The sequence below is a fragment of the Centropristis striata genome, chromosome 20 (assembly GCF_030273125.1).
Source record: "Centropristis striata isolate RG_2023a ecotype Rhode Island chromosome 20, C.striata_1.0, whole genome shotgun sequence".
Lineage (NCBI taxonomy): Eukaryota > Metazoa > Chordata > Actinopteri > Perciformes > Serranidae > Centropristis > Centropristis striata.
The window spans coordinates 24655642-24683641 of NC_081536.1; the positions used below are offsets into that span (position 1 = coordinate 24655642).

Genomic DNA, 28000 nt, shown 5'->3' on the forward strand with positions numbered 1-28000 from the left:
GTACGTTGTCTCAGGTTTGCGTTGTCACATACGTTGCTTTGGATAAAAGCGTCTGCTAAAGACATTGTAGAATTGTAGAATTGTACTGGTGGCCTCAGATTGGTAAAATCAGTTTTTGCCTCACCTGCCAGCCGAAACGCAAGTCTGCTAAAACAACCTCTACCGTACTTCAGCCCATTGTCTTTGTGTGGGATTGGACATTCTAAGCGCTGTAGGTTTGCAGTTTTCGCAAGAGGTTGCATTTTCCAAAGTTTGCAAAAGGGTAATCCTCTTATAAAACTACCGTGCAACACCTCATGCAGTGACTGGTGTCTCACCATCTGAACTGTTACACAACAGTAGAACGAAAACCAAGCTGGACATTACCTGACAAGTGTGGTCCTGTGAGAGATACAGTAGGAAAGAAACAAAACTTAGTGTCACAGTGATAAAAAAAAAAAATCAGGGTGCAACTGCTGCATTCTAACCTAGGGGACTGCAAGCGTAAAATTGCCTGACCATACCTACAAAGGCACACCAAAGTTCACATCAGCCTTGCCTGTTCAGAAAAAGATTGGGCAAAGAACTTTCATGCTAAGTGATAATAAGAGATGGAATGCTTCCCATCTGACCTGCTATGGTCTTTATGAGTTTTAGTTTGTGGATTTTGTTCTTGACTGACATTTCCGACCTCATCCTTTTCCCTCCAAAGTACAAAAGGAAGATGTCATGGAAAGCTTCTGGTTGCCCTCCCTGTTAAACATGTATAAAATGACTTTTCTGAGCAGTGTCATGCCCTTTAACATCTCATTGGTCAGGTGGCCCAATAATCCAAAAAAGGATTTTTGTCTAAACCTAACCAAGTGTTTTTTTGTGCCTAAACTTGTACTAGGAGACAGAATAGTGGAATTTATAAGCTGGCATCTTTACGTTTTTTTCCCTGTAGCGTTTAAAGTATGGTTTTCAACACCAAATAGTTGTTCTTGAATCAGGTGTTAAGTCATGACTTTTAATGACACTTAATACCAGTCCTCAGTCTCCTTAGGCTGGCAACACTGTGACCCTAGGTGAACAGTTGAATCTCACTTACCAAACAGGTACATATTGTTCATTTCATTGTTCATTTTTCATATTTCTTGCATTATGAAGCAAAATGCATAAGACTGTTAACCAACTGAACTTGACATCAAGCAAGAATGGGGGAGAATTTGGGGTTAAAAACAATCAGTGTCCTTGCTTTTTTGGACAATGTTGCAGGCATACAATTCAGAAGTGTGTATATTTAATTTATCAGTTAGAACATATTGCATTGTACAGTTTTAAATTGACTATATTTTGAAAATGATTAGCAAATTATTACTCTTGCTTTACTTTTAGAGTATGTTATGAACTAATTTGATTATTTACCAGTTAATTTTAGCATTGTCAAAACCCCTGCAGTGTATAGTGTTAAGTGCTAACTTATCTCAGAGATCATAAAGTCTGCTGTCAACTGGAAAAAGCTGATTTTATTTTGCATTTCTTATTTTGACTTGTACTTTTTATTGTGTAGCTAAGTTCAAAGACATCTGTCCCGGTGGAATGGGCTACACTGTTCTACCAAATCCACCTTTAAACAAGCCAGTCACCGTTCACCAGGAGCCCATTGACCTGCTACCCCCCCAACCCCTCCCAACACCAGAGAGACCAGTAGAGGCCTTTGGAACACCAGAAGAGATTATTCCAGGTGAGTCTCTACTATGTAATGTTATCAATGCATGGTTATTAGTTTTAGTTTAATTTGATATGTTTAGCCCACATAATAAGATTAGAACGGACCAGATGCTTGTGTGTCTTTTGTTTGTTGTTTAAAATACAGGTTAATGACATCAAATTCATATGACAAATAATAACTTTGGTGGCGTTTAATAATATTAAAATAATGGCAGAATCTGTATATCCATTTTTGACACCTGTCCAAGTAAGGGTTGCACTGACAACAGAGTGAGACAAGCAGTCCAAACGTCTTCATGTTCAACTTCCTCCATATTCGTAGTACAGCTGGGAAACTTTCAGTGTGCACCATGGTCTCTGCCATAAGTCTGCCATGCCCAAAACACACAAAGGAGGTGGCCAGGAAGAAGAACCAAATTATTGAAGTCCTCATTTGTAATCATGTTGGGCAACACCAGCCCATCCTGCAAAGAAATATCAGTAACACTTTACTTGAAGGAATCGTCTGTAACCTTCCACATCTAATTATAATAATCATTATGTCATCTTGCCATAAACACAAAAATAGATGCATATTTTGTTTATGTCAAGTTGCCATGGCAAAGACATTTTCTGGTAATGTCCCTTTGATTAATTTCAAGTTGTCATAATAAGGACATTCCAAACAAATTTAATGTCAAGTTTTCATGACAAAGACATTTTTTGGTAATGTCACTTAGATTAATGTCCAGTTGTCATAATCAAGATAACCCAAACAATGTCAACTGGTCATGACAAAAACCGAATGACACTTAATGACAGCAGTCATAAACGTTTATGACATTGACATAATGTTTGACACGTTCATGACTGTGTCATTTCACAGTTATGACAGTATCATGTCACTTTTTGACGATACCTTCAAGTAAAGTGTTACCGAAATATCTTGTGTTATCAACCTCATGGTCCAATATATAACTTGTATCACGGCAGCTGAAACTGCAAACTGGCAGTCAATCTCACAGACTATTTTATGACTTGTGAATAAGATCACAAAATACCTGAACTGCTCAAATTGTCAGACATTGTCTTGTAAATTATTTCATATAGGCCTGAATTATAGGACCAAACTGCAATTGCTGTCATCAGAGATAATTTTACAATCAAAATTTTACCATCAATACTATTAGCAGTAAGCTGCCAATAGAAAGACTGAGGGCGAAATTAATAAAAGGGTCATGTGGTGAAACATGAGTAAATAAGACGAAAAATAATTGTTTTATTCTAAAAGTACCCTCAAAGGTTGAAATGCACCTCTAACTGTGCTGCCAAGCAAACAGTGTCTTGGTTCTCCTGTGCTATTTGGACATATTTAAATTGAATGATGTGCATACGTTTGGAGCTAAGTTGGCCCCTTTTCTTTGTAATAAGCCTCATTACAGAAACATCAGATTCACAAAGACCAGGGCTATTTACCAAGCTGTTAGAAATCATTAGCTTCTTCAGAGAGCTCATGGTAACTAAGCAAATTTATAAGGGATGTCCACTCAAACTCCTTTTTGTTGTGATTCAGTGACAGGATTCTCCTCTCACCTCCCCAATGTGTGATTTTTATGTTTTTATGTCAAAAGACCAGATGGGGCAGGAAGCAGTTGCAAATAATAGTGGCTGTTGCAGTTCATGGTGGCCACAATACATTCTTTGTGAATTCATCCCCGAGTGTTCCGGTTCAAAAGTGTGTTAATCAGAATTATTAATATTTATCTCAAATAATTATTAATTATATTAAATGATATGACTTAATTTACTTTAAATTAACAAAACTGTTGGGGGCTCTGGTATCCATATCCACCCGCTGTATATCCACTAAAATGTGTATGGGCATGTAACAATATAGTTTTGTGAAAGACCTTCCCTTCAGTTTTTTTTTCACTAATTTTTGGAACTGGCACTTTGTGTCAGGTTTTGCACAAGCAATACCCTGGCTGTTTACAGCAGAAGCATATTTTTCCCACGCTGGTCAACAAGTGATTCTTCCTGTCTACTTTGTTCTCTCCTCTGTCACTCAACCAACTCCTCCCTCTCTCTGTCTGTCTCTAGACACTTTTTTCACAGCCTGTTCATGGTGCGAATAGTGCCCCTTTATTCCGCCTCCCCTTTGGGACAGATTTGTCCAGTCTCTGAATAGGCAGCAGAGGTAGTAACAGAGGCACAACAGCAGCTGGCCTTTGCCTGTGTAAAAGGGACTCTCAGCATGGCAAACTACACTACTAGGGATGGGTACCGAATTCGGTACTTTTATAGGTACCGACCGAATTCCGCCGGTACTACCGAGTACCGATTAATGTAAAATCAAACGGTACCATGTTTCGGTACCTAAACGGCGTTAACTTTAAACTGATCACTGAGTTCAACCTGTTTTCATTTGACGTCTTTGATTAACAAGCGTGCTGCCGATCGCACTATTTTTTATTTTTTTATTTACCTCCTCGTCTGGTCCTGTCTGCTCACCGCGGCCACTAACGATTCCCAGGTACCGGGTATCGGTACCTGGGTATCGGTACCTGGTATCGGTTCAAATGTGAAAGGTACCCATCCCTACACTCTACTACACTCAGTCTAATGATGTGTAGGTTGACCAACAGGCAGGTTAGTTAGTTAGTTAGTTAGTTAAGTTATTTATAATTAATATTGCATGCAATATCACTTTATTTTCTCCTCTGTCTGTCTCTCTCACACACACATAGGCTACACTCACAGACCCCTTGAACAGTCCAGTGGTGCTCAGTCCTCTCATTCCTTCTCTCCCCTCCTGTGGGTGTGCTACTCTAATGCTTAAATTTGGGAGTCTGCTAGTAGCAGATGGATGACTAACACATATTTTTGCAGGTTAGTTTGTGCAGATTGGCTCACACACATAAGACGCTAAGGCTGTTGTGTTACACATCACCTCTCGTTTGCTTCCGGGATGCTGGCATAATATTGTTTGATTCAGTGTACAAAAGCAAAGCAGGCATAATGGTGGACCTACACAATTGACAAAGAAGCGTAATGAACACACAATCACAAACACACAAACGTAAAAGGCTTTTCCTAATAAATATAGTGGATGTGCAGATTTTGAAATTTCTTTATTTCAGGGGTAAAGAGAACAGCAGGGAAAAGTGCAGGAGAAATCAAAAAGGTTGGCAAGCATGATGCATATTGTCAAATCATTTGTTTTAATCCTAAAAGATTGTTCCTGTGTTTTCTTGTCAGATGCATTTGCAGAGAATATAGACAGTGCAGATTGTAAACTTGTCTGAACAGCCCAGTTACTTAGCATGGGCACCGAGAGGAACCCAGTAGTTCCCGTTTCTTGCTTCCCACCTCCTGGGTAAACTGAAGGGAATTAGCACTGATGTGAGCATCAGTGTCCGCCCTAAATGTAAAACAAAGTCTTCTTTGTACTTCCTGAGCAATGTTTGGAAGCTGAAGCAGAAGCACAAATGTTCAATTACAAACATGGTCATGTGCCACATGCACTAGTTTCAGTTGTTGTGGGAACATTTCCTTTAGAAATAGGACTCACTCTCCAAGTGAGCCAGCAGAATGCAATGGTTCCAAATTTTATTTTTTGGACAGCTGAAGATAAACAGGAATGGAGGTGGAGAGATAGGGAAAAACATGCAACAAAGGCTGCAGGTCGGAGATGAACCTGTAACCACTGTGGCAAGGACTCTTTGTACATGGGGCGCACATTACCAGGTAAGCTACCAGGGTGCCACTATTTTCAGATTTGAAAATAATTCATGCACATTTCAAGACCCTTTTTTGCATATGCAATGGTTTCAAATGAGTCTTAAGAAGCAAACAAAATGTTCACTTAAGATAAAACCAATACAGTGTATTACAAAAGTCTATTAACAATAAACAACAATAAACAATAAATCCCTCCTTAATGAAGGTTTTAATGTTCAGTTGTTGTTGAAGATGTTATTGAGAGGTGTCATTTGTTATGCTGTTGAACTGATTTGTGTTGTATACAGAGAGGTGCTTCTGTCATTCAAAAATCATTGATTTAGATGGGGTGGACAAATAATATAAACATCTGTCATTAAATTTGAAACCCAACTACGCAAGAAAGTTACATACATTACATTATACCACACACTCACATTAAAAAAAATGTTGTTTCTTTTTTTCTGTGTCAGTACCAGCAACAACACCAGATCAGGTAGGTTTTGTGCCTTAAAGAGTTAAATGTAGATATTTGCATGCACAAAGACACTCCTCTCAGCCACTGAGGAGTTGCAGAATTACCTTTGCATGGAGTCTGCAAAGTTGCTGCATGACCTTGAGCTGGTCAACACTGAGCAATGGTAAACCTTAAATGTGTTTACATGTACATTGTAAGTACCAAAAATAGATCTAGCAAAACATCTATGTGGAAATGGCAGGTATTGTTCTCTGGCTTGCTCGAAGATCTGTTACTTTTGCCTCGTTTTTAAACTGCAGTCAGTTGCCATGCAAGCTCAATGCTACTCTGCTTCATAGCACAACGTCTGTTTTGCATGATAGAAGCCGTGTGCAAAGCTGAAATACTGGACTGAAATAAATGCAAACGGTAATCTGTTGACCATGTCCATTTTTTATTGTTTGTGTCTTGCCATTGAAGAAGCTGGTAGATCCTATAGTTAGTAACAGGTCAGCAGGTAGCAGGTCTGCCCCAGCTATCTAAGGGGGCATCCAGTGTTAAGACTGAGGCAGCCTACTATGGTCTGCATCCCTACCCTTTAAACTTTGTGGAGATGGTAAAAGAAGGACAAATTTGCTGATGGGGCCCCTGTAGAGGACAGCCACAGAGATGGGACCCCAGGGGAGGATGACCACGGAGGCAAGAGCCCACTAAAGCAAAGCCATGGAGATGGATCCCCACTCAAGGAACTTGAACTTGGTGCTGGAACAGGCTTGGGATCTGCTGGGACGCTCTTAGGATGGATCTGGATGGATCTTGGCACCTACTGGGACCTTCTGCTCTACAGGAACTAGCTTGGTGTCAGCTGGGCCTCCTGGGGAAGAAACTGGCTTGGCGTTGGTTGAGACCCCTTGTGCTATAATAAATATATAATTCAAGGTCTAGATATTGAATAAAATACAGACTAACCCAGTAAAGCGCTCAGAAATTCTTTATTGCTCTCAAATATGTAACTACTGTACTGTACTTGGCTACTGCTGTAGGCAGGCGGGGAAACTAAAGTCCAAACAGCACGAAAACCAAAAAGACGAACTGACAAAGAACACACAGGGTGCATATACACAAAATCACATCGAGAAAGGAACATAAGAGGGACAGATGAGGGTGAAAAGAAGTCAGATATGACATATTGACACAAATGAGAAAAGAAACTTTCAAAATAAAACGTCAAACAAATTAAAAAATAAAAACCTAAAGGTGGCATTCAGCAACATCTCAGAACAGACAATGGTTATGATTTTGTTTTAGTTTTTTGCAAGTAGTTACATCAGATATTATAATGTGTTAAACACTCATTAGGCTGCCTGCTACCAAACACAATCCCTGTTTGTCTCAGAACATCCAGTTGCTCCCTTGGCAGATTAGCATGTGGAGTTAGATAAGGTCATTGGACCGGATGTAGAACCATGTTGAGGTAATGAATGCTTGGTTGTGAAATGGCATGTTATCCTTCTGGAAGTATGCACCTGGTCAGCAACAATGCTTAGGTATGCTGTGCCAATAAAATAATTATTAGCTGATATTAAAGACCTCTGTATAACAAACAACAAAAATAACTCCCTTTACACAAACCAATTTGATCCTAACCCTAATCTTGCATTCATGGTTTTTATGCCAAATACTAGCCCTCTTATTAGCATAACTCCAGTTATGCTGGACCAGGTTATGTTTTTACTCTTTCACTGTTTTCAAAGTTTTAGTTTGGGTGATTTTCTGCCCACTGAAGCCTTACCTTGGTCTTGATATCTGCTAGGGGCGGTACAGAGGTCTTCTTCACTACTTTGAGGTTCAACAAGGTGCACATTCTTCTGCACATTACCAGTACTGTTGTTTACATACATGTAGTCTTCCTGTGTAGGGGTCTGGGCCCTTCTCCTTTGACTGATGTTATTAACTGTGCAATTTCCTTCACAAAACTGCTGCTAATTATATAATTTTTCTGCCATGTTTCTGTCTGCTCAAGATTTTTATACAGGGCTCAGCGTATACAGAATAACTTGGTGATGCCCCTGCCTGACCTTTGGTTCATCACATTCAGTCAGAAATAGTTGGGCAATGGCATCATTCATCTGTCCAAAAAAGCCACATCTTACATGCTTTTTAGAGTTGTGAGATCTGATCAATGTGTTGAGATTGAAAATGTCACAGCGAGAATAATCAATACAAAAAAATACATTAACAGACAAAGGAAAATAAAGTAATGCATTTATACATAATAACCAGGTATCTGCCTTTTCATGGTTGTTGAGACTATAAGGTGTGCAAAAGTGATGTTGAAAATACTTTTTTTTTTTTAAGCAGCGGACACTTTATACATCTTCTGTTGAGACTTTCACTTGACCTATAAAATAACCATGATAATAAAAATAATACATAATAATGATTTTATAAAGTAAAAAATTAAAAGCTGGAAACACATTTGAACTAGAGCTCATTTGATAGATTGGCCACCAACTGATCGGAAGATCAGTGGTTGGATCCCTGAGCATGGCAACCTAAATGCTGAAGTATCTTTGGGCAAGATATTGAACCCCAAATTACTCCAGATACTGTGTTCATCTGTGTATGAATGAATTCCTGATGGTGGCAGGTGGCATTTAAGGTGATTTGTGAGCGAGTGCTGTCTGGTGTGTCTAGAGACTAAAAAAGTGCTATATTAGTGCAGTCCATTCACCATTTACTTAATTAAACATATATTGTATGGAATTAATGTATATGACTGTGTTTTCTTGTTTTGTTTGGTAGAGGTTATTGTGAAGCCTGCACCAGTGGAGATCCTCCCATCTAATGCAGGCCAAGACATCGCTCCCACCCAGTCAGCTGGTATGACAAAGACATTCTTTTCTTTTTACTTGTATTTTCTCTTCTGTTGTAATATATTCTTCTGTTATTATTATTCGTCTGTTTTTTTTTTGGTTTTTTTTTCCATATATATCTTTATTGTGTTGTCAGGACATAATACATATTCAATCAGAAAAGGTACAATTCACCCATTTTTCCTCCTTTTAGAACAACCCCCCGCCCCCCGAACCAGAGAGTCACATTCACATAAAATAAGCAAAAAAACAATAAATAGTAATAATAATGAGAAAATACAACTCTCTCCCCCTCAAAGAAAAACAGGAGGGGTGAACAGTAGCCAAATAAACAATAATAAAAAAATAAAATATACATACATATATATATATATATATACACACACACATATATACATACTCACACACATACATACATACTCACACACATACATATACATGTATATATACATACATACATACATACATACATACATACATATACATACACATAAAACCAAACAAATAATAATAATACTTAATAAATAAATAAAATAAAAAGGGAAATTTAGAGGAGATATACAGAATGCTTGGAAAAACAAACAAAAAAATAGCTATAACAATTTGTATATGTTGTGCCTTGAGTTTGACCACCAAATCAGTATACTAAAAACAATTACTGGCCATTTAAAAGTTATATCAATTTATCTTAATTAGAACCATCTATGTTAATCATCTAACGATGAAATGGACTCAATTAGGGAAAGAATGGGATTCCAAGTTTTACAAAAGTTGTCCGAGCACCCCCTAATACTGTACTTGATTTTTTCTAAGTGTAGAAATGACATTAGATCCTTTAGCCAAGAGTTAGGGGAGGGAGGATTCTTATCCTTCCAATGAAGTAAGATACGTCTGCGGGTTACCAGAGATGCAAAAGCAATTGAGTTGTTTTCCCTGTTGGTGAAGTGTGTGAATTCTTTAGGCACTCCAAAGATGGAGGTTAAAGGGCTGGAAGGTATCGGTTTGTTTAAAGCTTTTGAAAAAGTATTGTAGAAAGACGACCAGAATGAGCTTAGTCTCGGACAGGAAAAAAACGTGTGTATGGCTAGCTGGTGACAGAGAACATCTGTCACATGTATCGCTTGTATTAAAAAGTTTAAGTTTAGCTTTAGAAAAATGTATCCTGTGTAGGACCTTGAATTGAATTAATGTCAGACTGGCACAAGATGAGGTGAAGTTAACCCTGTCAAGGGCCCTTTGCCACCATTCGTCTGACAAGGTATAACCTAGCTCCTTTTCCCATGAATTCCTAGTTGCCAGTGGGGATGATAGTGATGACATGATTCATTTTACCACAATTGAAATGAATCCACGGACCGCAGGAAGAGAAAGTATCACATCAATAAGAGCATGAGGTGGTTTGTGGGGAAAATTGGGAAAATTACAACGGACAAAATCTCTGGCTTGAAAAAATCGAAATAAATGAGATTGTGGAACAACACACCAACAACAATAATATAACGACCATCGGGATCGGATATAACCTGTTCTGGTGAAAACTGTACTCGCTTGTGCAGTAAAATAGCTGTGCCTCTTGATCGACTATTGAAGTTCAAGTGAAAAACTTGACCAACCCAGGGTTTGCGTAGTCTGGTATGATCACACAGATGAAGATGAGTTTCTTGTAGAAACGCAATGTTTACTTTTGTCCATTTAATAGGTCCACCAAGTCCCCTGACATTCCAGCTCGTGAGCCTGATGGTTCGTAGCATGTCTCTCTGGCTCATTTCTGTCATAGAATCAGCGCCAAGATATAAAGTTTTGTGTTGCTCTGATGGGATGGTGCCTTAGCCAGGTCAGTTTAGTAATAGAATGCAAACAAGCAACAACATATACAGTGCCATCGTAAGAGTCAAAAGAAAAAAAGAGCACTCCTCTACCAAAGATATACAAAAAAAAAGAAAAAGTCCCAAGCAAAACAACAGCAGATGTCCTTAGTGACACCTTCACGTTCAAAAGAAACTTAAATATTTGTCCTAACCTCATCTTTAACCCCCGATGAGCATGCAGGAACTACTACTTTACACAACCGATAGACTAATAGGAGTCTGCTTCCCTTTCAACTGTGAAAATGTGAACACCTCTGAATTTGCCATTAAACAGCATAAAAACCCTAGTGAACCAGTTTTCCATACTTAACAATAACCATTTGTGCTCTTCATAAGAAAACTTTGTTCAGAATCAGAATCAGAAATACTTCATTGAGCTCTGGGATCAAGTAAGCATACAAGCAATAGTCAAAGTTGCCATTCTTCCTGGCTGGCTCGCTAACTTGTTATCTAGTAAGCTAAGTAGCTTGATTGCTAACAAGACAATAAGCTAAATTAAGAATACATAGCCTTTAAATGTGATGTAAGCAGTCCTTTAGACTCTGGGTAGGGAAGAATATAAGGATAGTTAAATGTGACCAGCTGATCTTTAAGTATGGAAAGCTTGAATAATATCAAAAACAGATAAAAAAAATAATTAAATACAAGTTATTCGGTTTTCCAGATTCTCTGTATGAGTTGCCAGGTTAACTAAGCTGTGCTTTGGCAGTGAGAAAAAGACCGCTATCTCTATCAAACACGTGTCTTATTGTACAATAATAGTATGTTGAGCTTTGTCAAGGCTCTTTATAGTTTTTTGGAGACCAGTTATTAGTTTTAAAACTACTGCATTATTAATACTCTTCTCACTCTCTCCTGTGCCAGTGGTGGATGAGTGCCAGATCAACCCGTATATTTGTGGTCAAGGGATTTGTTACAACACAGCCATGGGTTACACCTGCCACTGTGATGAGGGATACCACCTGGATGTCGCCCAAACCACCTGTGTAGGTGAGGATTCCAGTCCAGCGGTCAAAGACAGTTTTTGAACTCAATGCCATCTTGTGAATGTTCATGTTCGTAGTTTGGCCTAAATAATAACAAGCTTTGTATGCAGTGCACAAGGAGAATTTCAAGATCACATAAAGCCCACTAGTCCTGAAAGAAATTTCCATTATCAAAATAAGTACAAAACCAATGTCTTTTAAATGATGAATTCATTTTTTTCTGACTTGTTTATATACCATTCATGTGTACAACATGAGCAGAGTTTACAATCCATTGTATACTTATGTTTGCTCTGATGTGTGTGTCCAGATGCAGATGAGTGTTTGGAAAGTCCATCTTTATGCTTTGGTGGTCGCTGCACGAACACAGAAGGCAGTTTTCTGTGCGTGTGTTCACAGGGATTCCTTATCGATGGAGAGGGAACCAGTTGTGTTGGTACGTACCCACAACTCATGCCAACTCACCGCTAAAGCATATTAATTTGCAGACAAAAACACTCTTAACATGCTGTAGTGTATTTCATACACACCCAACAGTTGCAGTAGGAACTGATATAATTAGTCCTTGGGAAGGTGATACTCATCTATCTATCTATCTATCTCTTCCCTTCTAAGAATGATTGCTAAATATTCTTGAGAAAACAAAAGTTTCATTATAATTTTGGCAGGAGCCAGTGAATGCCAGAGCCAGCTTTATGATTTGAAAAGTCTATCACTGAGTCACTGAGTTACTGAATGAGTAACGGCATTGATCAAAGTGAGTAATGACGGCCAACTTGTCACAACTGTAAAAAGTAAAAAGAACAACAAGATCTTCAACCTACAGGACAGAATAGGTCGTTTGTCAATACGCCCATTTTCTTTTGTTTCTTTATATTCCTCTTTCCATCCAAAAAAGTGTCATAAGACTGGTATGTTTCAGATGTGGACGAGTGTTTAGAAGAACCCAGGCCCTGTGAGAATGTGGGGGAGTGTGTTAACAACATAGGTTCTTACACCTGTACCTGCCCCCAGGGATACCGACAGATCAACAGCACCAGCTGCAGAGGTGAGCTCTGGAGCTGGGATACATCCTCTCACCACCACATGAGTTTCTGATCTGGGATTTAGATGTTACAGTATGTACTACTGCTTGAATGGATAAAAAAAACACAGCTCTCAGTGGATTTATGTCTCTTTCCTCCCAGATGTTGATGAGTGTGTGGATGAACAAGAGCTCTGTCCCTCCCATGCTGCATGTATCAACACAGAGGGATCCTATCTCTGTTTGTGTGAGAGTGGATTCACCGCCAACCTTAGCACGCCCTCCTGTGATGGTAAAAGAAAAGAAACACACACACATGGTCCAGATTTATTTTTATTAGAATTTACTTCTGTTATGTTTGTATACACGGTTGCCTAAAAAGTTGAAATACATTTTTTTAACTTATTTCCATGAAAAGATTGTGACAATGTAATTTATTCTTGACAGATACATTTTATATCTCCTCAAAACTTTATTGCTCAATCTCTTCCAAACATATCACAATGAAAATTAAACCACAATTAACAGAGGATTGATTCTGAAAATAAAATTAATCCAACTTCATGGGAGACCGTGTACGTGACTGATATGACTTTTTTTTATTTTGTGGAAGCATATTTTGGATAAAGCCCCTTTAGCATTGTGAAATTATCAGCATGCTGGCAATGTGTGAATGTCTAGTGTGTGTTGGATGGATTGCTATACAGTTTGGTACACACACAATCACACTCAGGCACACACACTTTTTTTGCAGTGCCATCATCTTATCAAAATTGCATTTTATCATATAGTTGAGTTTATAAGCAAATGCATGAAAAATAATGCCATTCCAATCTGCCTCTTCTCTATTTTGTGTTTAGTGCTTAAAGTTACCATACTTAACGAAGATGGTGAACATGAAAAAAAATGTAACTGCTAAACATCAGCATGTTCAGGCCCTTACAGACACAACTCTACAATGGCACCACAGCACTCTGAAACCCATTACTGCCAATGGCTTGTGAAGTATGCTGCTTGTGTTGCCATTGCTACAGTACACATTAAAAAACAAAGTGTCAATTTAACTCTTATAGAGTTAAATCTACTCAATTCAGTGTCAAATTTAACAATGAAATGTGTAAAAATTTACACATTTTACTCCAAATTTAGTTCTTAAAATTACACTCTTATATGAAATAATATTTAATTTTTATTTCTCCAGTGTTATTTTTAAAGTATTTAGTAGTTTTATTATATCTGGGTGATATGTGATATACTACTTAACTACTTACTGCTTTGATTTAAATAATTAATTAATAACTAATCAAATAGAAATAAAACACAAACAAGGTTACAGTCACAACTTGCTTTAATGTCAGACGTGTGCTGAACCCAGTGCCTGTTGCACCTCAAAACAGTTTGTGTCTGAAAGAGCTATTTGTTTTATCATTGTGATCATGTTGGAATGCTTTGTTAAAATTTAGCTTAAACATCCTCAGCCTTTCAGTCTTGTATTTAATATGTGGACATTATTTGTTGTTCTCCACCTGATGTATACAGGGACTGAGAGTGTTACTCAAGTGTTACTATGTGTCTGTGATAAGGAACACATTTAATCCATGTCTTTTTCACAACTTTTCACACCAGCTGTTTCAATTGCACAAGTATTATTTTGTACCGCGGTCCAGACTCTGTACTCGTGGGGACAGAGCCTTCTCTATGGCGGCCCCAAAGCTGTGGAACAGCCTAACTCTCCAGGTCAGAGCTGCATAGTCTGTTGAGCACTTTAAAACATTATTAAAAACCTATTTATTCTCCTTGGCGTTCAGTCCCAGCTAGGCAAGAGTCCTTCGCTTTCTTTTTACTTTTTTACCCTTTTATTTGTCTTTTTTTTATCCCTAACTCTGTTTTGGATTGAGTTTTTAGTACTATTTTATTATTTTATTGTTTTACTGTTTTTAGTATTTTATTGTTTCATTGTTTTTATTTATACCTACACACCTTTTGTGTGTGATTTATTCTATTTTAATAACTGTACAGCACTTTGGTCAACTGAGGTTGTTTTTAAATGTGCTCTATAAATAAACTTTGACTTGACTTGACTTTAATCCACTGCATTCAATTTTCACCTTTCATGTAATTTATCTAATCTTTATGGAAGAAATAAAGTAAAACACAGGGGACAGTGAGACCGAAGATAGGTCTCTAGTGTGCACATGATTGCTGCTGCGCATAACTGTGTTCTGTTTGGGGCGTCAGTTGTGCATGTTGCCAGAAATTAACGTGTTTGCAAGATGCGATACACACATTGGCTGGGCTGTGTCGAAGTAGAACGCACAATCTTCACGACATGCTTGATGTAAGGGCCTTACATATCATCCACGACTGGTCCTGCTGTCACTTTTTTTTTGCCGTGATCTACAAATTATACAGTACTCCTGGAGTGTTGCCATGTTTGTTATTTACATCCTGCAGCTCTGGTAGTTCTATACAGTCTGATTTCTCTTGTGTTCTCTCTGTTGAAATCCTCCAGTAACACACGTTGTACACAGGCAAGTAAGTGAACAAGCAAGTATATCTCCAGCACATAGTGTTTGGCTGATTGTGTGAGGGGCATTTTATGCCAGCGAACTATACTAAAACACCTTAACCGTGTCACCTGCACCTGCATAGAGACTTATAATAGGCGTGCGTACAAGCCAGTACACTAGATAATAAAGGAGTGACGGGTGAAAAGTGTCGTGCCACGAGCGAACATAGCGGACGCTTGTGCGCACGCTCGTCTCAATGTACAAATAATTATTTACTTTATGATGATGAATTTTGAGTTTAACAGCTGCTTCACAATTCAAGCAGTCCCTGTATTACTAAGAGAGACCGATTAGACAGTTTAGGCTATTTCAGTCTACACGTGCACACGTTAAGGCGTCTGAAGCGTTGGCTTTAGGACAATAACACGCGCGTTAATGCCTGTAATGCGTGTACGCCTGTAACAGTATATCAGGACTGGACCATTGCTCAGGCGCCAAACTGAGGAAGAGGCTGTGAGGTCCACTGGATCATCAGGACCTGACAGTTATTCATTTTCTATGTTCTGCAGCAGATCTACACAGATCGGCAAGGCACGAATCACCCCTCACTATTTGATTTCCACAAACATCACATAGCGTGTCTGTACGCTCATGTAGACTTGTACTTAACAGTCATGCTGGTCTTCATGTCACATATTTAAGGCGTTGTTTACCCGTCACATAGGCATATTAGCAACAACGCGTGTGCAGTGTCTGCATGACGCTTGTCTGTCCATTGAAAGAATTTACATGCGCAAGTTAGAGGTTTGATGTCATCGCATAGGCGCTGTACACATGTTTCGCTGACATTAAATGCCCCTCATAGCGTGCTTCTGTGCGTGCCTTTAAGTGTGTGTGTGTGTGTGTGTGTGTGTGTGTTCATACACCATAGTGCAATTATTTTGCATAGTGCAAAATAACCAGAATGAAAACAATGTTAGAGCAAGAGATAATGCAGAGGGCTGTAATGAGTGTTAGGATGAAACAAAAAATCTATCAAAGAAAAAAAGCATTTGACATTTTTTGGCTTTGTTTGTTCTGCAGATATTGATGAGTGTGGGCTCAATGAGACACTCTGTGGCCCTCATGGCTTTTGTGAAAACAGAATGGGTTCCTTCCGATGCCTCTGTGAAGAGGGCTACCAGGAATCCCAGGATGGCCAAGGCTGTTTGGGTAAGTTTGGTATGCGAACAGAGAGGCTAACACATGCCCAGTCACGCATACACACAGCCCACACAGCTTACAGAAACCTCACAGAAACTACACAAAGCAATTGTGATTGGTTTAAAGATATACAAACAAGAAAGAGCAGGTTTTTTTCACTATACCGGAATGATGTGTTGATCCAGACATTTCTTTATCAGTGAAACATCTCTCTAGAGACAGCTCTGCCTATGTGTCACTAGAAAATTCTAGATGTGCAAAGTGAATATAAAGATAACAGGCTATAATGGATTAATGGCTAATGCAGGCTCACTACCGTATCATGTCTCGATTGTTCGATAGTCAGGCTAATGACCAGACGAATTCAGAATATAATTTATCAACATGTTCTTCTGTTCTTACTCTACAGATGTAAATGAGTGTGACCTGCTGAGCAGTGTGTGTGGAGAAGCAACGTGTGTGAACACTGATGGTTCCTTCCGTTGTGTGTGTCCCAGCAGCATGGACTATAATTTTATGACTGCCAAGTGTGAGCCAGTTCCTACAGGTGACCAGCCTACAGCTTTTGTACAAATTAGCAAGGACTCTGAAGACATCAGGGTGTATAACTGCTTTCATGACACTCTGATTAATTCACAGTTAATAAATTGAGGTACACAAACTTCATATAGTAGACTAGTCAGCATAAAAGTATTAAATGGTCCCTTAATATTTTGTGAGAATTAATGCCACAAGGATATGCACTGTTAGCAGAGATTAAATAGCCCATAACTTTGGATATCACAAAAAATAAATGTATAATATATATACATATAACTCTCTCTCTCTCTCTCTCTCTCTCTCTCTCTCTATTTTTATATATATATATATGTATATATATATATATATTAGAGGTGGGGGGAGAAATCGATACAGCGTAGTATCGCGATATTTTGCATGGCGATATAATATCGATTCATGGCCGCCAAGTATCGATACTTTTTGTCATAATTAATGGAAAAAATGAAGTGAATTCTTTGGTACTTAAAATGAAATCAATTGCTTTTTTGATCCACTAGATGGTGCTGTTGAGTATTATTCTGGTGAGGTCAGTAGAGGTGATGGTCAGCGTGACAGAAGAAGTTGGTACAACAAAGATGGCGGCACCGGCGATAATAAATAAGGAGAGCCCCGTCCGAGTTAATGTTAAGCGTGTGGATTTATTTTGGATTTTTTTTAACAAGGAAGGGACGAATGAGATAGAAATGACACATGGAGTTTGCAAGGAGTGCCGCTTGAAAATAAAATACTCGGGGAATACAACGGACTTGCGGGCTCATCTCACTCCACCATCCTGAGATCGCATTAACTGATGACGCCAAAGCTAACGCTACATCAGCGCTACCGAGAAACCAGCCGACAAAACTGCCTCTCAATTCAGAACGCGCAAAGGAAATAACACAATCCATTGCTTTCTTCATGTGCAAAGACTTGAGGCCATACAACGTTGTGGAAACGATGGTTTTAGCTAAATGGTAAAGACACTGGAACCAGGTATGTGACTCCGTCGCAACGTTATTTCACGGACACAGCCGTATCAAAGCTATACACAGCAGTAAAGCTTGAAGTTGAGGAAAGTTTGGGAACAGCAGATATACTTGCGATAACTTGTGTTGCGTGGACGTCGCGGGCAGTAGATTCATATGTGACTATAACGGCTCATTGTGTGACAGATGACTGGAAGCGTCTGTCTCACGTTCTTAAGACTCGAGCAGAACATGAAAGTCACACCGGATCAAACGTTGCACTGCATGTTTGATATCAGTTCAGTTCAGTTTGACTGAATACTTTGTTGGTCAGTCTGTGGGTTTGACTCTCATTGTGGAGAAATAAAAAGACTGTCTTATTTGACAAAACAATTATTGATTTAATTTAATTTTGTGGACACAAAATGCCGTTAAATAAGTAATTTTAAACAGTAAAATCGCAATATATTGTATCGCAATACTCACCATATCGTGAAATGCTTAAAATCGCAATATATTGTATCGCAATACTCACCATATCGTGAAATGCTTAAAATCGCAATAATATCGTATCGTGACTCAAGTATCGCGATAAAATCGTATCGTGGGGCCTCTGGTGATTCCCACCTCTAATATATATGTATATATATATATGTATATATATATATGTATATATGTATATATAAATAGAGAGAGAGAGAGAGAGAGTTATATGTATATATATTATAAATGTATTTTTTCAAATATAACTTGAGTTTAATCCACCTTGGGCACCACCCATAACAGGAAACAGGATAGTTCATTTATTAATTTAGTCTCAATTCTTGAAGAAACTATGGAATATACAATACTATACTACGAAACTAAAAATACAAAATATGGATTTCCTATTTCTCATTTTGCAAATCAGCACATATGGATTGTGTTTTCAAATTAGCATGATTTTAGCTGAACAGAAAAGCAAGTGAAAAGACATTTAATTTTGCAATGAAAAGTCACTTTGTTCTCCTTTTCCAGAATCAACAGTGTTTTGTATGTCTCTAAACCCTAAAAATGTCTTCATTTATCCTCAAGCAATTGTCTGTATGCTTCTTATGAGCAGAGGACAGAGGTCAATATATCAAAGGCTAATCATTCTTGTTTCATTTGATTTATCTATTTTGATTTGATTTGATTTGATTTATTTCCTGTTTTGACTGGGTGCCCGTGATTTTACTTGCAATTAAGTGCAATCTCTGATGCTACAGAGAAATGTATTGACTGACTGGTGCATTCAAAACTCTTGCAGCTGTAGAAAGTTCTCTGTGGCAGTATTACACATAAGGAACAAACAAGTAAACATGTACAGTATAGAATGGTTGGATAACTTTTCAACTCCTACTGTAGAATTTATCCGACAGGATTGGCTGGACTTGAGCCAAGTATTGTGTCCTTTATTTATTCATGAGGTCAGGTCTACCAGATGCTGTTTGCACACCCTGCCACCTGCTGTCTGAACATTACTCTCTTCCTTTATTCGTCTTTCAGTGTCATCGGTGGAGCGTAAGGAGTGCTACTACAATCTGAATGATGAGAATCTGTGTGAGAGTGTGCTGACCAGCCATGTTACCCTGCAGGAGTGCTGCTGCACACTGGGAGCTGGATGGGGTGATAACTGTGAGGTGCATCCCTGTCCTGTCAATGGCACAGGTGAGTTAGGGGAGGTATAGGAAGAGCAGAAAAGTAGCTGGACAATACCACCCAGGATCTTTACCATACATACATTTGGCTATATTTCATTAACACAGTAAAGAAAATTATTTTAAAAGCATAATTTTGGTACCTTTTGATTTTAGACTTTATTGACTCAGAGGGGAAATTATTTCCCATAGCACCATACATATTAGATAGCAGCGCATGACAGCCCCACTGCACCACAGTGCCCTGTACCTGCGACCATAGGACAGTAGGGTGAGGTTGTGATTGATTGATTGGGTGTGTGATGTCCTGTGCTTTTTAAGTTGCAATGTGTATAATGGCCTTAAAACAACAATCTGCAGGGTTGGTTGTTGAAAGTCCAACAGTGTTGGTTATGCCAATGAGTTTGCCCTCATTTGTGACACACAGTGAAGAGTAGGAGAAAGGAGGCCACGCCTGCATCATACACACACACACACACACACACACAGTCCCAATGTCCTTGCGACCATAGGACAGTAGGGTGAGGTCCTTCCTTGGTAGGATCCTTCCTTCAGAGTGGGGTCCTCCAGAAGCGAGTCCTTCCAGTTGAGACATGATTTGGCTTTGGCATCAGCACTCTGACACATATTAGTGGAAATGGAAGAATATGCTTTCAAGTCGAATCTCCACGATTTAGCAAGTAAAAGACACAAAGTGAATTAAACCTGAATATTTCACTGGTCCTGGCTGAATTTACCCGCTACTTAGTTTCATAAAAGCAGCGGCGCATAACTCACCATAGAGATGTGTCCTGTTTTTAATTTTACAGTACAGAACAATAACAGTTATTTATAAATAACAATAACGGATAATAGCAGACTGTCGGTCCCTGTTAACACAATAAACAAATTCTGAATGGCATAGCTACATATACTTTGCACATAGTACATCATCATCTGACGCATACATCTGAATTAACAATTAATAACTTATTAGCGACTTAGACGGCATCAATTAACTTAACTGGCAATGTATCAAGATGATGTTTATTATCTTTTAGATAAATATTCTGGCATTTGTTTATGCATGATTTGCTTGATTTTGAACACAAGCTCTGTAAGTTATATTACAAATATTCAGTGTAAACTGAAAATACTTAAATATTTAAATTCATATTGTGCCGCCGGAGTCGCCGTTTCTTTGCTCGCCATTTTTAAATCTCCCAGTAGACCGGTGTGTGCAAGGCTTTATGGAGGCACACGTAGGATACACACAATCATCCTTGGAATTTGGTCAACAGAAGGACTCTGTCCTCTGGAGGATCCTGGACACTGGGACAGTCCTTCAGCTGTCGATGACATAGTATCCTTCAAATTCAGCCGTTGGAGGATCCTGCCACACACACAGACATGGGAAGACAGAGACATGAGGGTTAGGGAAAACGCCAGAGAACATTTGGAAACTGAGGCTTAAGGCCCAGAACATAGCATTATCCAAACTGATGGTAACATTCACAGAGTAAATGGCAATTTACTTGTTCACACCATGGACCCCTGCTGTTGAGTTTTCAAAAGCTATGGTCATTCACATACAATATACCATAGATGCCTACATCCTCTAGAAATTCCATAGATAGAATACTTAATGTAATTGCACTTAAGGCGATTAAACAGGAATGGGAAGTTTTAACACAAGATGAGAGTAAGAAGAAGATTAACAGTAATGTTAAAATATAGTCAAAATTGACTATTTTTTTACCTTGCAAAATGTTCTGCCTGTTGATGCTTTTTTGGTGCTGGTCACTAAGCTGAAGGCCCAGCTCCAATTGGCATGGTTCACCACTGGTGCCTTTGCTGATGACAGCGAAGGCACCAGTGGTGAACCGTGCCAATATACACGGTATACACATATATACATACATATATATTGATACTAATAATAAAATGGCTCAAACAGTAACACCCTTTGTGTCATCTGGACTAGACTATTGCAGTTTATCATTCACCAGCCTCAGTTAGGTTTCCTTTATTGGCTTCAGCTGCATGAATGCTTGAGCATATCACACCAACTGTTGCTGTCCTTGGTTGGTTTTCAGAGACTTGCACACCACTCATCTTCCCATTTAATCTGAACTTTAGTAAATGCAACATTTTGTCGGACTGGTAATTTTCTCTCATTATTGGTGAACAGGCATTCAAGTAACAACGTGCCTACCATGGCACAACATAGAGTGGCCTAAAATCAGCATATTACAGCCTATACAGACATTTTTACTTAATAAAGTGTCCTTACAGGACACACTGTAAGGTTTACACATAACCAGTGCCTGATGAACTCTTAACTCCAAACCTCCATGTCGGTATCCTTTCAGACCAGTTCAATCAGATGTGTCCATCTGGAAGAGGTTTTATTCCCAATGGAGACTTGCTATATGGAGTACCCACAGCTGACACCTATAAAGGTAAGAATAAGATACCTCTACAGAACCTAACACACAAGTCACACAGCTGAATCCAGTGTTTTATAGAACATTTTAATTACCTCCAAACGTTTTTTTTACATGTTTGATGTATGATTATAGTTGTTGTCAAACAGTACTGTCATAATTCAAGATTCGTCTCCCCATCAAAAACAACTTTTTAGGGTTTGTACAGGCAGCGAAATACAACTCATATTTACGTTGTAGACTGTCCCCCGCCTCCATCTTGCTGATGTATTAGTAGTTATTGAGTTTAAATGGTAGATGCCACACTCAGGGAGGGTTGGGTCAAACAAATAGTTTGTGAACCATGTTTTTTTTAACTTAACTATTACATACTTTTATGTAATTTTAGTGGCTAACGTCAACCTTGTAACTACTGCATTTTATAACGCCTAACTAGGAAGTTTTTATGCCCTAAAACTAGGTCATTGGTTTTGTAGCTTAAGTTCACCAAAGCTGCAGCCTTTTTACTGCAGACTGCACGTTTATGTATAATGATGTGTGTGCTGTTCTGTGAGCCACGGAGGACCTGGCTCTAAAGCCATGACAAAAGACTGGGAGATGCAGGCAAAGGGCAAATTAACAGATCAACAAATTATTTATTTAACAAAGTTATCAGTTATCAAAACATAAACCAAAGATCCGATGAGGTGTGATTGTAATATACCCACAATATACCCACATAGGCTTGGCAGCTTTTGATATTGGCTGACCCAGCCGCTCCAGCTGCAAACAGACAAAAAGCTGGTCATCCTTCCATATACCCCTATGGCTCTGTCCTGGTGTCCATTCTTCAGTTCCTTGGTCACTTCATCTCTGATTACATAGTGTTTTGGGCGTTGGTGTCTTAACCACCAGCCAACCAACCATATTTGGAAGTTAATTTTCCTTCAGCTTCCTTTACTACAGCTGCAGCTGGATGAATTTGAAAAATACAGTTACGCAACCCTACATCTAATGATAGAAAATGATGGTGACTTATAGGGCTTGTCCATTTGCACTTTTGTACTTCCACACAGTACGGTTCTAGTCAACATGAATTCTATGAACATTAAACATATTACCCTCTACCTGTTTGCAGATGCAGATGCAAATGCAGATGAATGTACACTGTTTGGTCAGGAGGTGTGCAAAGGAGGCTTCTGTTTGGACACCGTGGGCAGCTACGAGTGTTACTGCAAGACTGGACAGGACTATGACTCTGCCAAACTGGAATGCAGAGGTGACACACAGCAATCAGAAAAGTTGTGTGTATTTGTCTGTGTATGCATATGTGCATAATCATATGTTCATTACTGTACATCCACTTTTAGTAACAAGTTTGAATTACAGGTTCACATTTTTGCTGCAAATCGATCAAAATCGGGCTTTAATCTGACCCAGAAATTTGGTGACAGAAACACTTTAGGAATACTTTTTTACAATGCACGACTTAAAGTTATCAATAATGTTAAATATTAGTCATGCTTCTTTATTATTGCTGCTACTATAACTCATATTACTGCTGGTATTTAGAAGCTATTATATTCATTGCTTGTACTTCCACTATCAAAGACCCAGCTGCTGGTTTACCACTGCCTCAATCCTTTAGTTGTGCTATTGTGTGACGTTGCTAAGCCTTTTCAACACCAAAGTAACACGATTGAGGCAGTGGTAGACCAGCATCTCCCGTGTTCTGCAAGGTAAAATTACTGTTTTTGTCAAAGGAGTATAATGGCTTTGATGAGGCAGTGAGTATATTCTTAAAATAGCATACACTTCAACTAGGGTCAGGGCTCTGCAGGAGTTGGGGGGGTTGAATCAGTTTTTAACTTCATGTTAAAAACTGATTCAACAGTAATTTCATTGCTGTTACCATTCACAGATAGCAGCAATAGTCGAACAGATGTATCTTTTTGTAATCCTCAACTTGAAAAATGAAAATGGTGAGAAGGTTTTACTTTTTTTTTTTTTTTTTAAACACAATCCCAGATATAGCCTTTGTGCTTCAGTGTGTGTGTGTGTGTGTGTGTGTGTGTGTGTGTGTGTGTGTGTGTGTGTGTGTGTGTGTGTGTGTGTGTGTGTGTGTGTGTGTATGAGGGGCATTTTATGCCAGCACACTATACTAAAACGCGTGTACAGCGCCTATGCGATGACATCAAACGTCTAACGTGCGCGTGTAAATTCCATTCACTTTCAATGGACAGACAGGCGTCACGTAGGCGTCACGCAGACGCTGTACACGCGTTGTTGCACATACGCCTACGTGACGGCTGCGTGACGGGTGAACTACGCCTCAAATACGTGACATGAAGACCCGCGTGACTGTTAAGTACAATTCTACATAGGCATACAGACACGCGTATTGCGAGTACACCAGATAACATGGGTGACGGGTGAAAAGTGCCACTAGCGAACGTAGTGGACGCCTGTGTGTGTGTGTAAGGCGTGTAAGCCTATAACAGTTCAGCTGTTACACAGAGTCTCAGCTTCATATGGTATTGTTTATAAGAAAGCATAACTTATAGATGAAGAGAAAGACTATCTCGTATGTACCAGATAAACTTAACGTTTTTCCGGCCAAAACCGGAGGCTTAATTAGCCTGTTTTAGGAGTGAAAGTCAGCAAAATGCAGCTTAAACAAAATGTTTTACCTCATTAGTTAACTAGGAATGTCTGTAAAACATAATGGGACTGTGCATAAGTGCCGAATTGGGTTAAACAGTGTAGATATAAGGTCCGATGGAATCATATTGTGAACGGACTGCTGTCCACATGGCTACTGAATATTCATTAGATAGGTCCGCATGGCTACTTAATATTCAGGGGTGACAGCGATTACGGCTTCTGCAGGCAGGTAAACCTACCTAATTACAGCTGGTGCGTAATGAACTGTGTGTCCGCGCGCGAAGCTGGGAACTGGCTGTGAGCGTTGCACTTTACTATTAGCCTACTATTTTTAAGTAGCTGAAATTATTTTAATTATCCCTTTCACCCTTGCTATCATTAAATATCAATTCGATATCATTCAAACCTAGAGAGAGAGAGAGAGAGAGAGAGAGAGAGAGAGAGATTTCGTTAACAAGAAAATAAAAACTGGCCTGAAAATAATAGAAATATCCTGACAGCTCTGTGGGGGCTTGGAGTTCATCTGTAAGTTGTGCTTTCTTATAAACAATACCATATGAAGCTGAGACTCTGTGTAACAGCTGAACTGTTACACAGAGTAACACACTGTTAACGTACACGCATTACACACACACACAGGCGTCCACTACGTTCGCTCGTGGCACTTTTCACCCGTCACCCATGTCATCTGGTGTACTCGCAATACGCGTGTCTGTAAGCACGCCTATTAATCAGACTTTATGCTGGCACAGGCGACGCATTCTAGGCGTTTAAGTATAGTGTGCTGGCATAAAATACCCCTCATAGTGTGTGTGTGTGTGTGTGTGTGTGTGTGTGTGTGTGTGTGTGTGTGTGTGTGTGTGTGTGCGCAAAACTGAATCTTAATCCTAATCATGGTTGTTTATTCTATAACAAGCTTTTCTAGGAGCGGAGTTGAGGGGCAAAAGTGGGTTTGGGCATAAGCGTTATTTGTAGCTGAGTAGGTTGTGTGTTTGTGATTAGGGTATTCGGGTGTAATTGAAAAATGGTATACATTTTTTCTATCTGAAACTCAATGGCCTTACCTATTTTTCTGTGACAATAAAAAAAAAATGTATACATGCTATACCCCACATCCTTCGTGGGACCGCGCCCGCATGCAAATGCACGCACGCACACACACACACACAGATAATGTTACATTATTATAATCTAAGCACAGATAAGCTGTTTGCTCCTACTTTCCTGCACTCTTCACCGTCTGTCATGTGTCCGCCTGCATATATGTTATCTCAATTGTTTGAAATTGAGATAAAGTCAATATATTTTAATGGTTTATGAAGTAAAATTTCATTTCAGAAATGTTTTAAAAAACCCAAAAAGTCTTGGGCCAATTTGATCTGGGACCGAGGGTCCCAAAAGTGAAGATAATACAAGTGTTAATCCATGGCAATATGGGGCATTAAAGTTCAGCTGCCATGAAGAAATTTTGACTTAAAATTAGTCCTCTAAATGTTTCCGTCTTTTTCCCCTCTCCCGCAGACATCAACGAGTGTCTGGATGAGTCGCTGTGTATTAATGGACAATGTTTGAACACAGATGGCTCATACATGTGTTACTGTAGACCTCCCATGGTTTTGGACCCCAGCAGTAACCGCTGTGTCTTAATTCCGGAGGTGGCTGGTAAGTAGGGGTGTGCCATATCGTGTCGTTCAAGATTCTAACGGTATATTTTTTTTATGGGAAAAAAAATGCATATCGTGATATTGGTAACATTCCTACTTATTGAGGTAGTGCTGTAAGGATTTCCTATTAATTATCTGGACTGTGGCGGCCTGCCAGAGTCTCATGTGCTGCGCTAATGTCACATTTCAAGCTACTGAAAGTATATCTACTCTATTCATAATATAAAGTTGTTTTGTGTTGTGTCTGCTCAGATTGTCTGTCACCTGTCAGTCAGTCAAAACCCAGACCCACCGTCCTCCTCCGAGGGCAGCTCGGAGGGCAGCTCGGTATATTCAGTGCGTGTGGGTGAATACCCACACGCACTGAATATACCGAGCTGCCCTCCCACTGTGCTTCAAAACAAGCACCTACCTGTCTGTAATGTTTCAGTCCCAACACACAACACTGTGTCATGTAGTAATGCTGTATGTATGTTTGCAGACCAACATGAGGCGGAGCAGATAGACTACCAGGGTATCTGCTGGCAGAAAGTTACAGAGACCATGACGTGCACGCGGCCACTAGGTCCCAACAGGAAGACCACGTACACGGAGTGCTGCTGTCTCTATGGAGAGGCCTGGGGCATGGAATGTGCTCTGTGTCCACACAGAAACACAGGTACACACTACACAACAAAACACTTACTTTTCTAGTGTTAGGGCAAGCTCAGATACACCATAATGTTTCTGTGTCTTACACATTCTGTTGTATCAACTGTTTTCCAGCACTGACACAAGCAAACTCTGTAATCCGACTGTTTAGCGTTAGAGCAGAAGTTTTCTGTCAACAGGATTACAGCAAATCTACTGGCCTGATTTTTATGAATCTCTGTTGAAGGGAGTAGCATAGGCCATGGAAGAACCCTTTCAGATATACAAAATATTTTTAATTTTTTGTTAACATTGGGATATAGGACATCTGTGCTGCACTCATATGCTGTCCAAATAATTCAGAGGCTAAGCTAGAGAACTACAAAATAGTGTTTTTATGGAAGTTCAATACCTATCAAAAACAAACAAATTAAAAATTTGTTAAAACAATTATTTTAAAGTGCCATTTGACTGCATATAATTTAAGACAAATTTATAGTTTAGATTTTAAAATCTCACTTTATTACATTACATTATTACTGTGAACATTGAAATGAAAACTTCACAAATAACTAGAAAATTTCTAAAGAAATTTTGATTGTGTGCTTGCCTCTGGACCGTGACTCTCGTGGCTTATCAAAAGGGGCAGGGATTAAACAGGGACTTTCTGCTGAGTGCACTGACACCTCATACAAGTCTCTAGGACAAACGGTTCACTAGTTAGTAAAATGGGGCGTGGCTAATAAAAAGGGGCGGGGTAATCAATCACCAGTTAAACAGGAACTCTATGCCGAGTAATCTGACACCTTATACAAGTTTCTAGGACAAACGGTTCATTGGTTATGAAAGGGGGCGTGGCTAATCAAAAAGGGCGGGAATTTATTAATTATTGTTACGTAGAACTGATAAGTGATGAACCATCATCATGCATGACAAGTTTGAGGCAGATTGGACAATGTATGGTCAAGTTATAAGGTCTCATGTTTTATGAAGAAAACGCCATGTTTGTTCACTTAGAGTAAACTGACAGTTATCAGTTAGAATGTCTGTGTTGGAGGAGGAGGGGGGGGGGGCTTTGGTAGCTAAGCAACCAGGTGCCCGGTGGAGTCGACCAATAAGAGCAGAGCAATCAACTGAA

At 39.2% G+C, this 28000-nt stretch overlaps 1 protein-coding gene across 1 annotated transcript in view; it reads left to right on the forward strand.

Annotated features, from left to right (window-relative positions):
- ltbp1 (latent transforming growth factor beta binding protein 1) overlaps positions 1-28000 on the forward strand; it is a 110554-nt gene that overhangs the window by 52806 nt on the left and 29748 nt on the right. Inside the window, exons 12-24 of the mRNA XM_059359052.1 lie at positions 1532-1705; positions 8654-8731; positions 11457-11582; positions 11889-12014; positions 12501-12626; positions 12766-12894; positions 16196-16324; positions 16725-16862; positions 19348-19509; positions 21851-21940; positions 23043-23183; positions 26090-26230; positions 26714-26890. Coding sequence (XP_059215035.1) covers positions 1532-1705; positions 8654-8731; positions 11457-11582; positions 11889-12014; positions 12501-12626; positions 12766-12894; positions 16196-16324; positions 16725-16862; positions 19348-19509; positions 21851-21940; positions 23043-23183; positions 26090-26230; positions 26714-26890 — 1737 coding nt within the window. The remainder of the gene's footprint in view (positions 1-1531; positions 1706-8653; positions 8732-11456; positions 11583-11888; positions 12015-12500; positions 12627-12765; positions 12895-16195; positions 16325-16724; positions 16863-19347; positions 19510-21850; positions 21941-23042; positions 23184-26089; positions 26231-26713; positions 26891-28000) is intronic.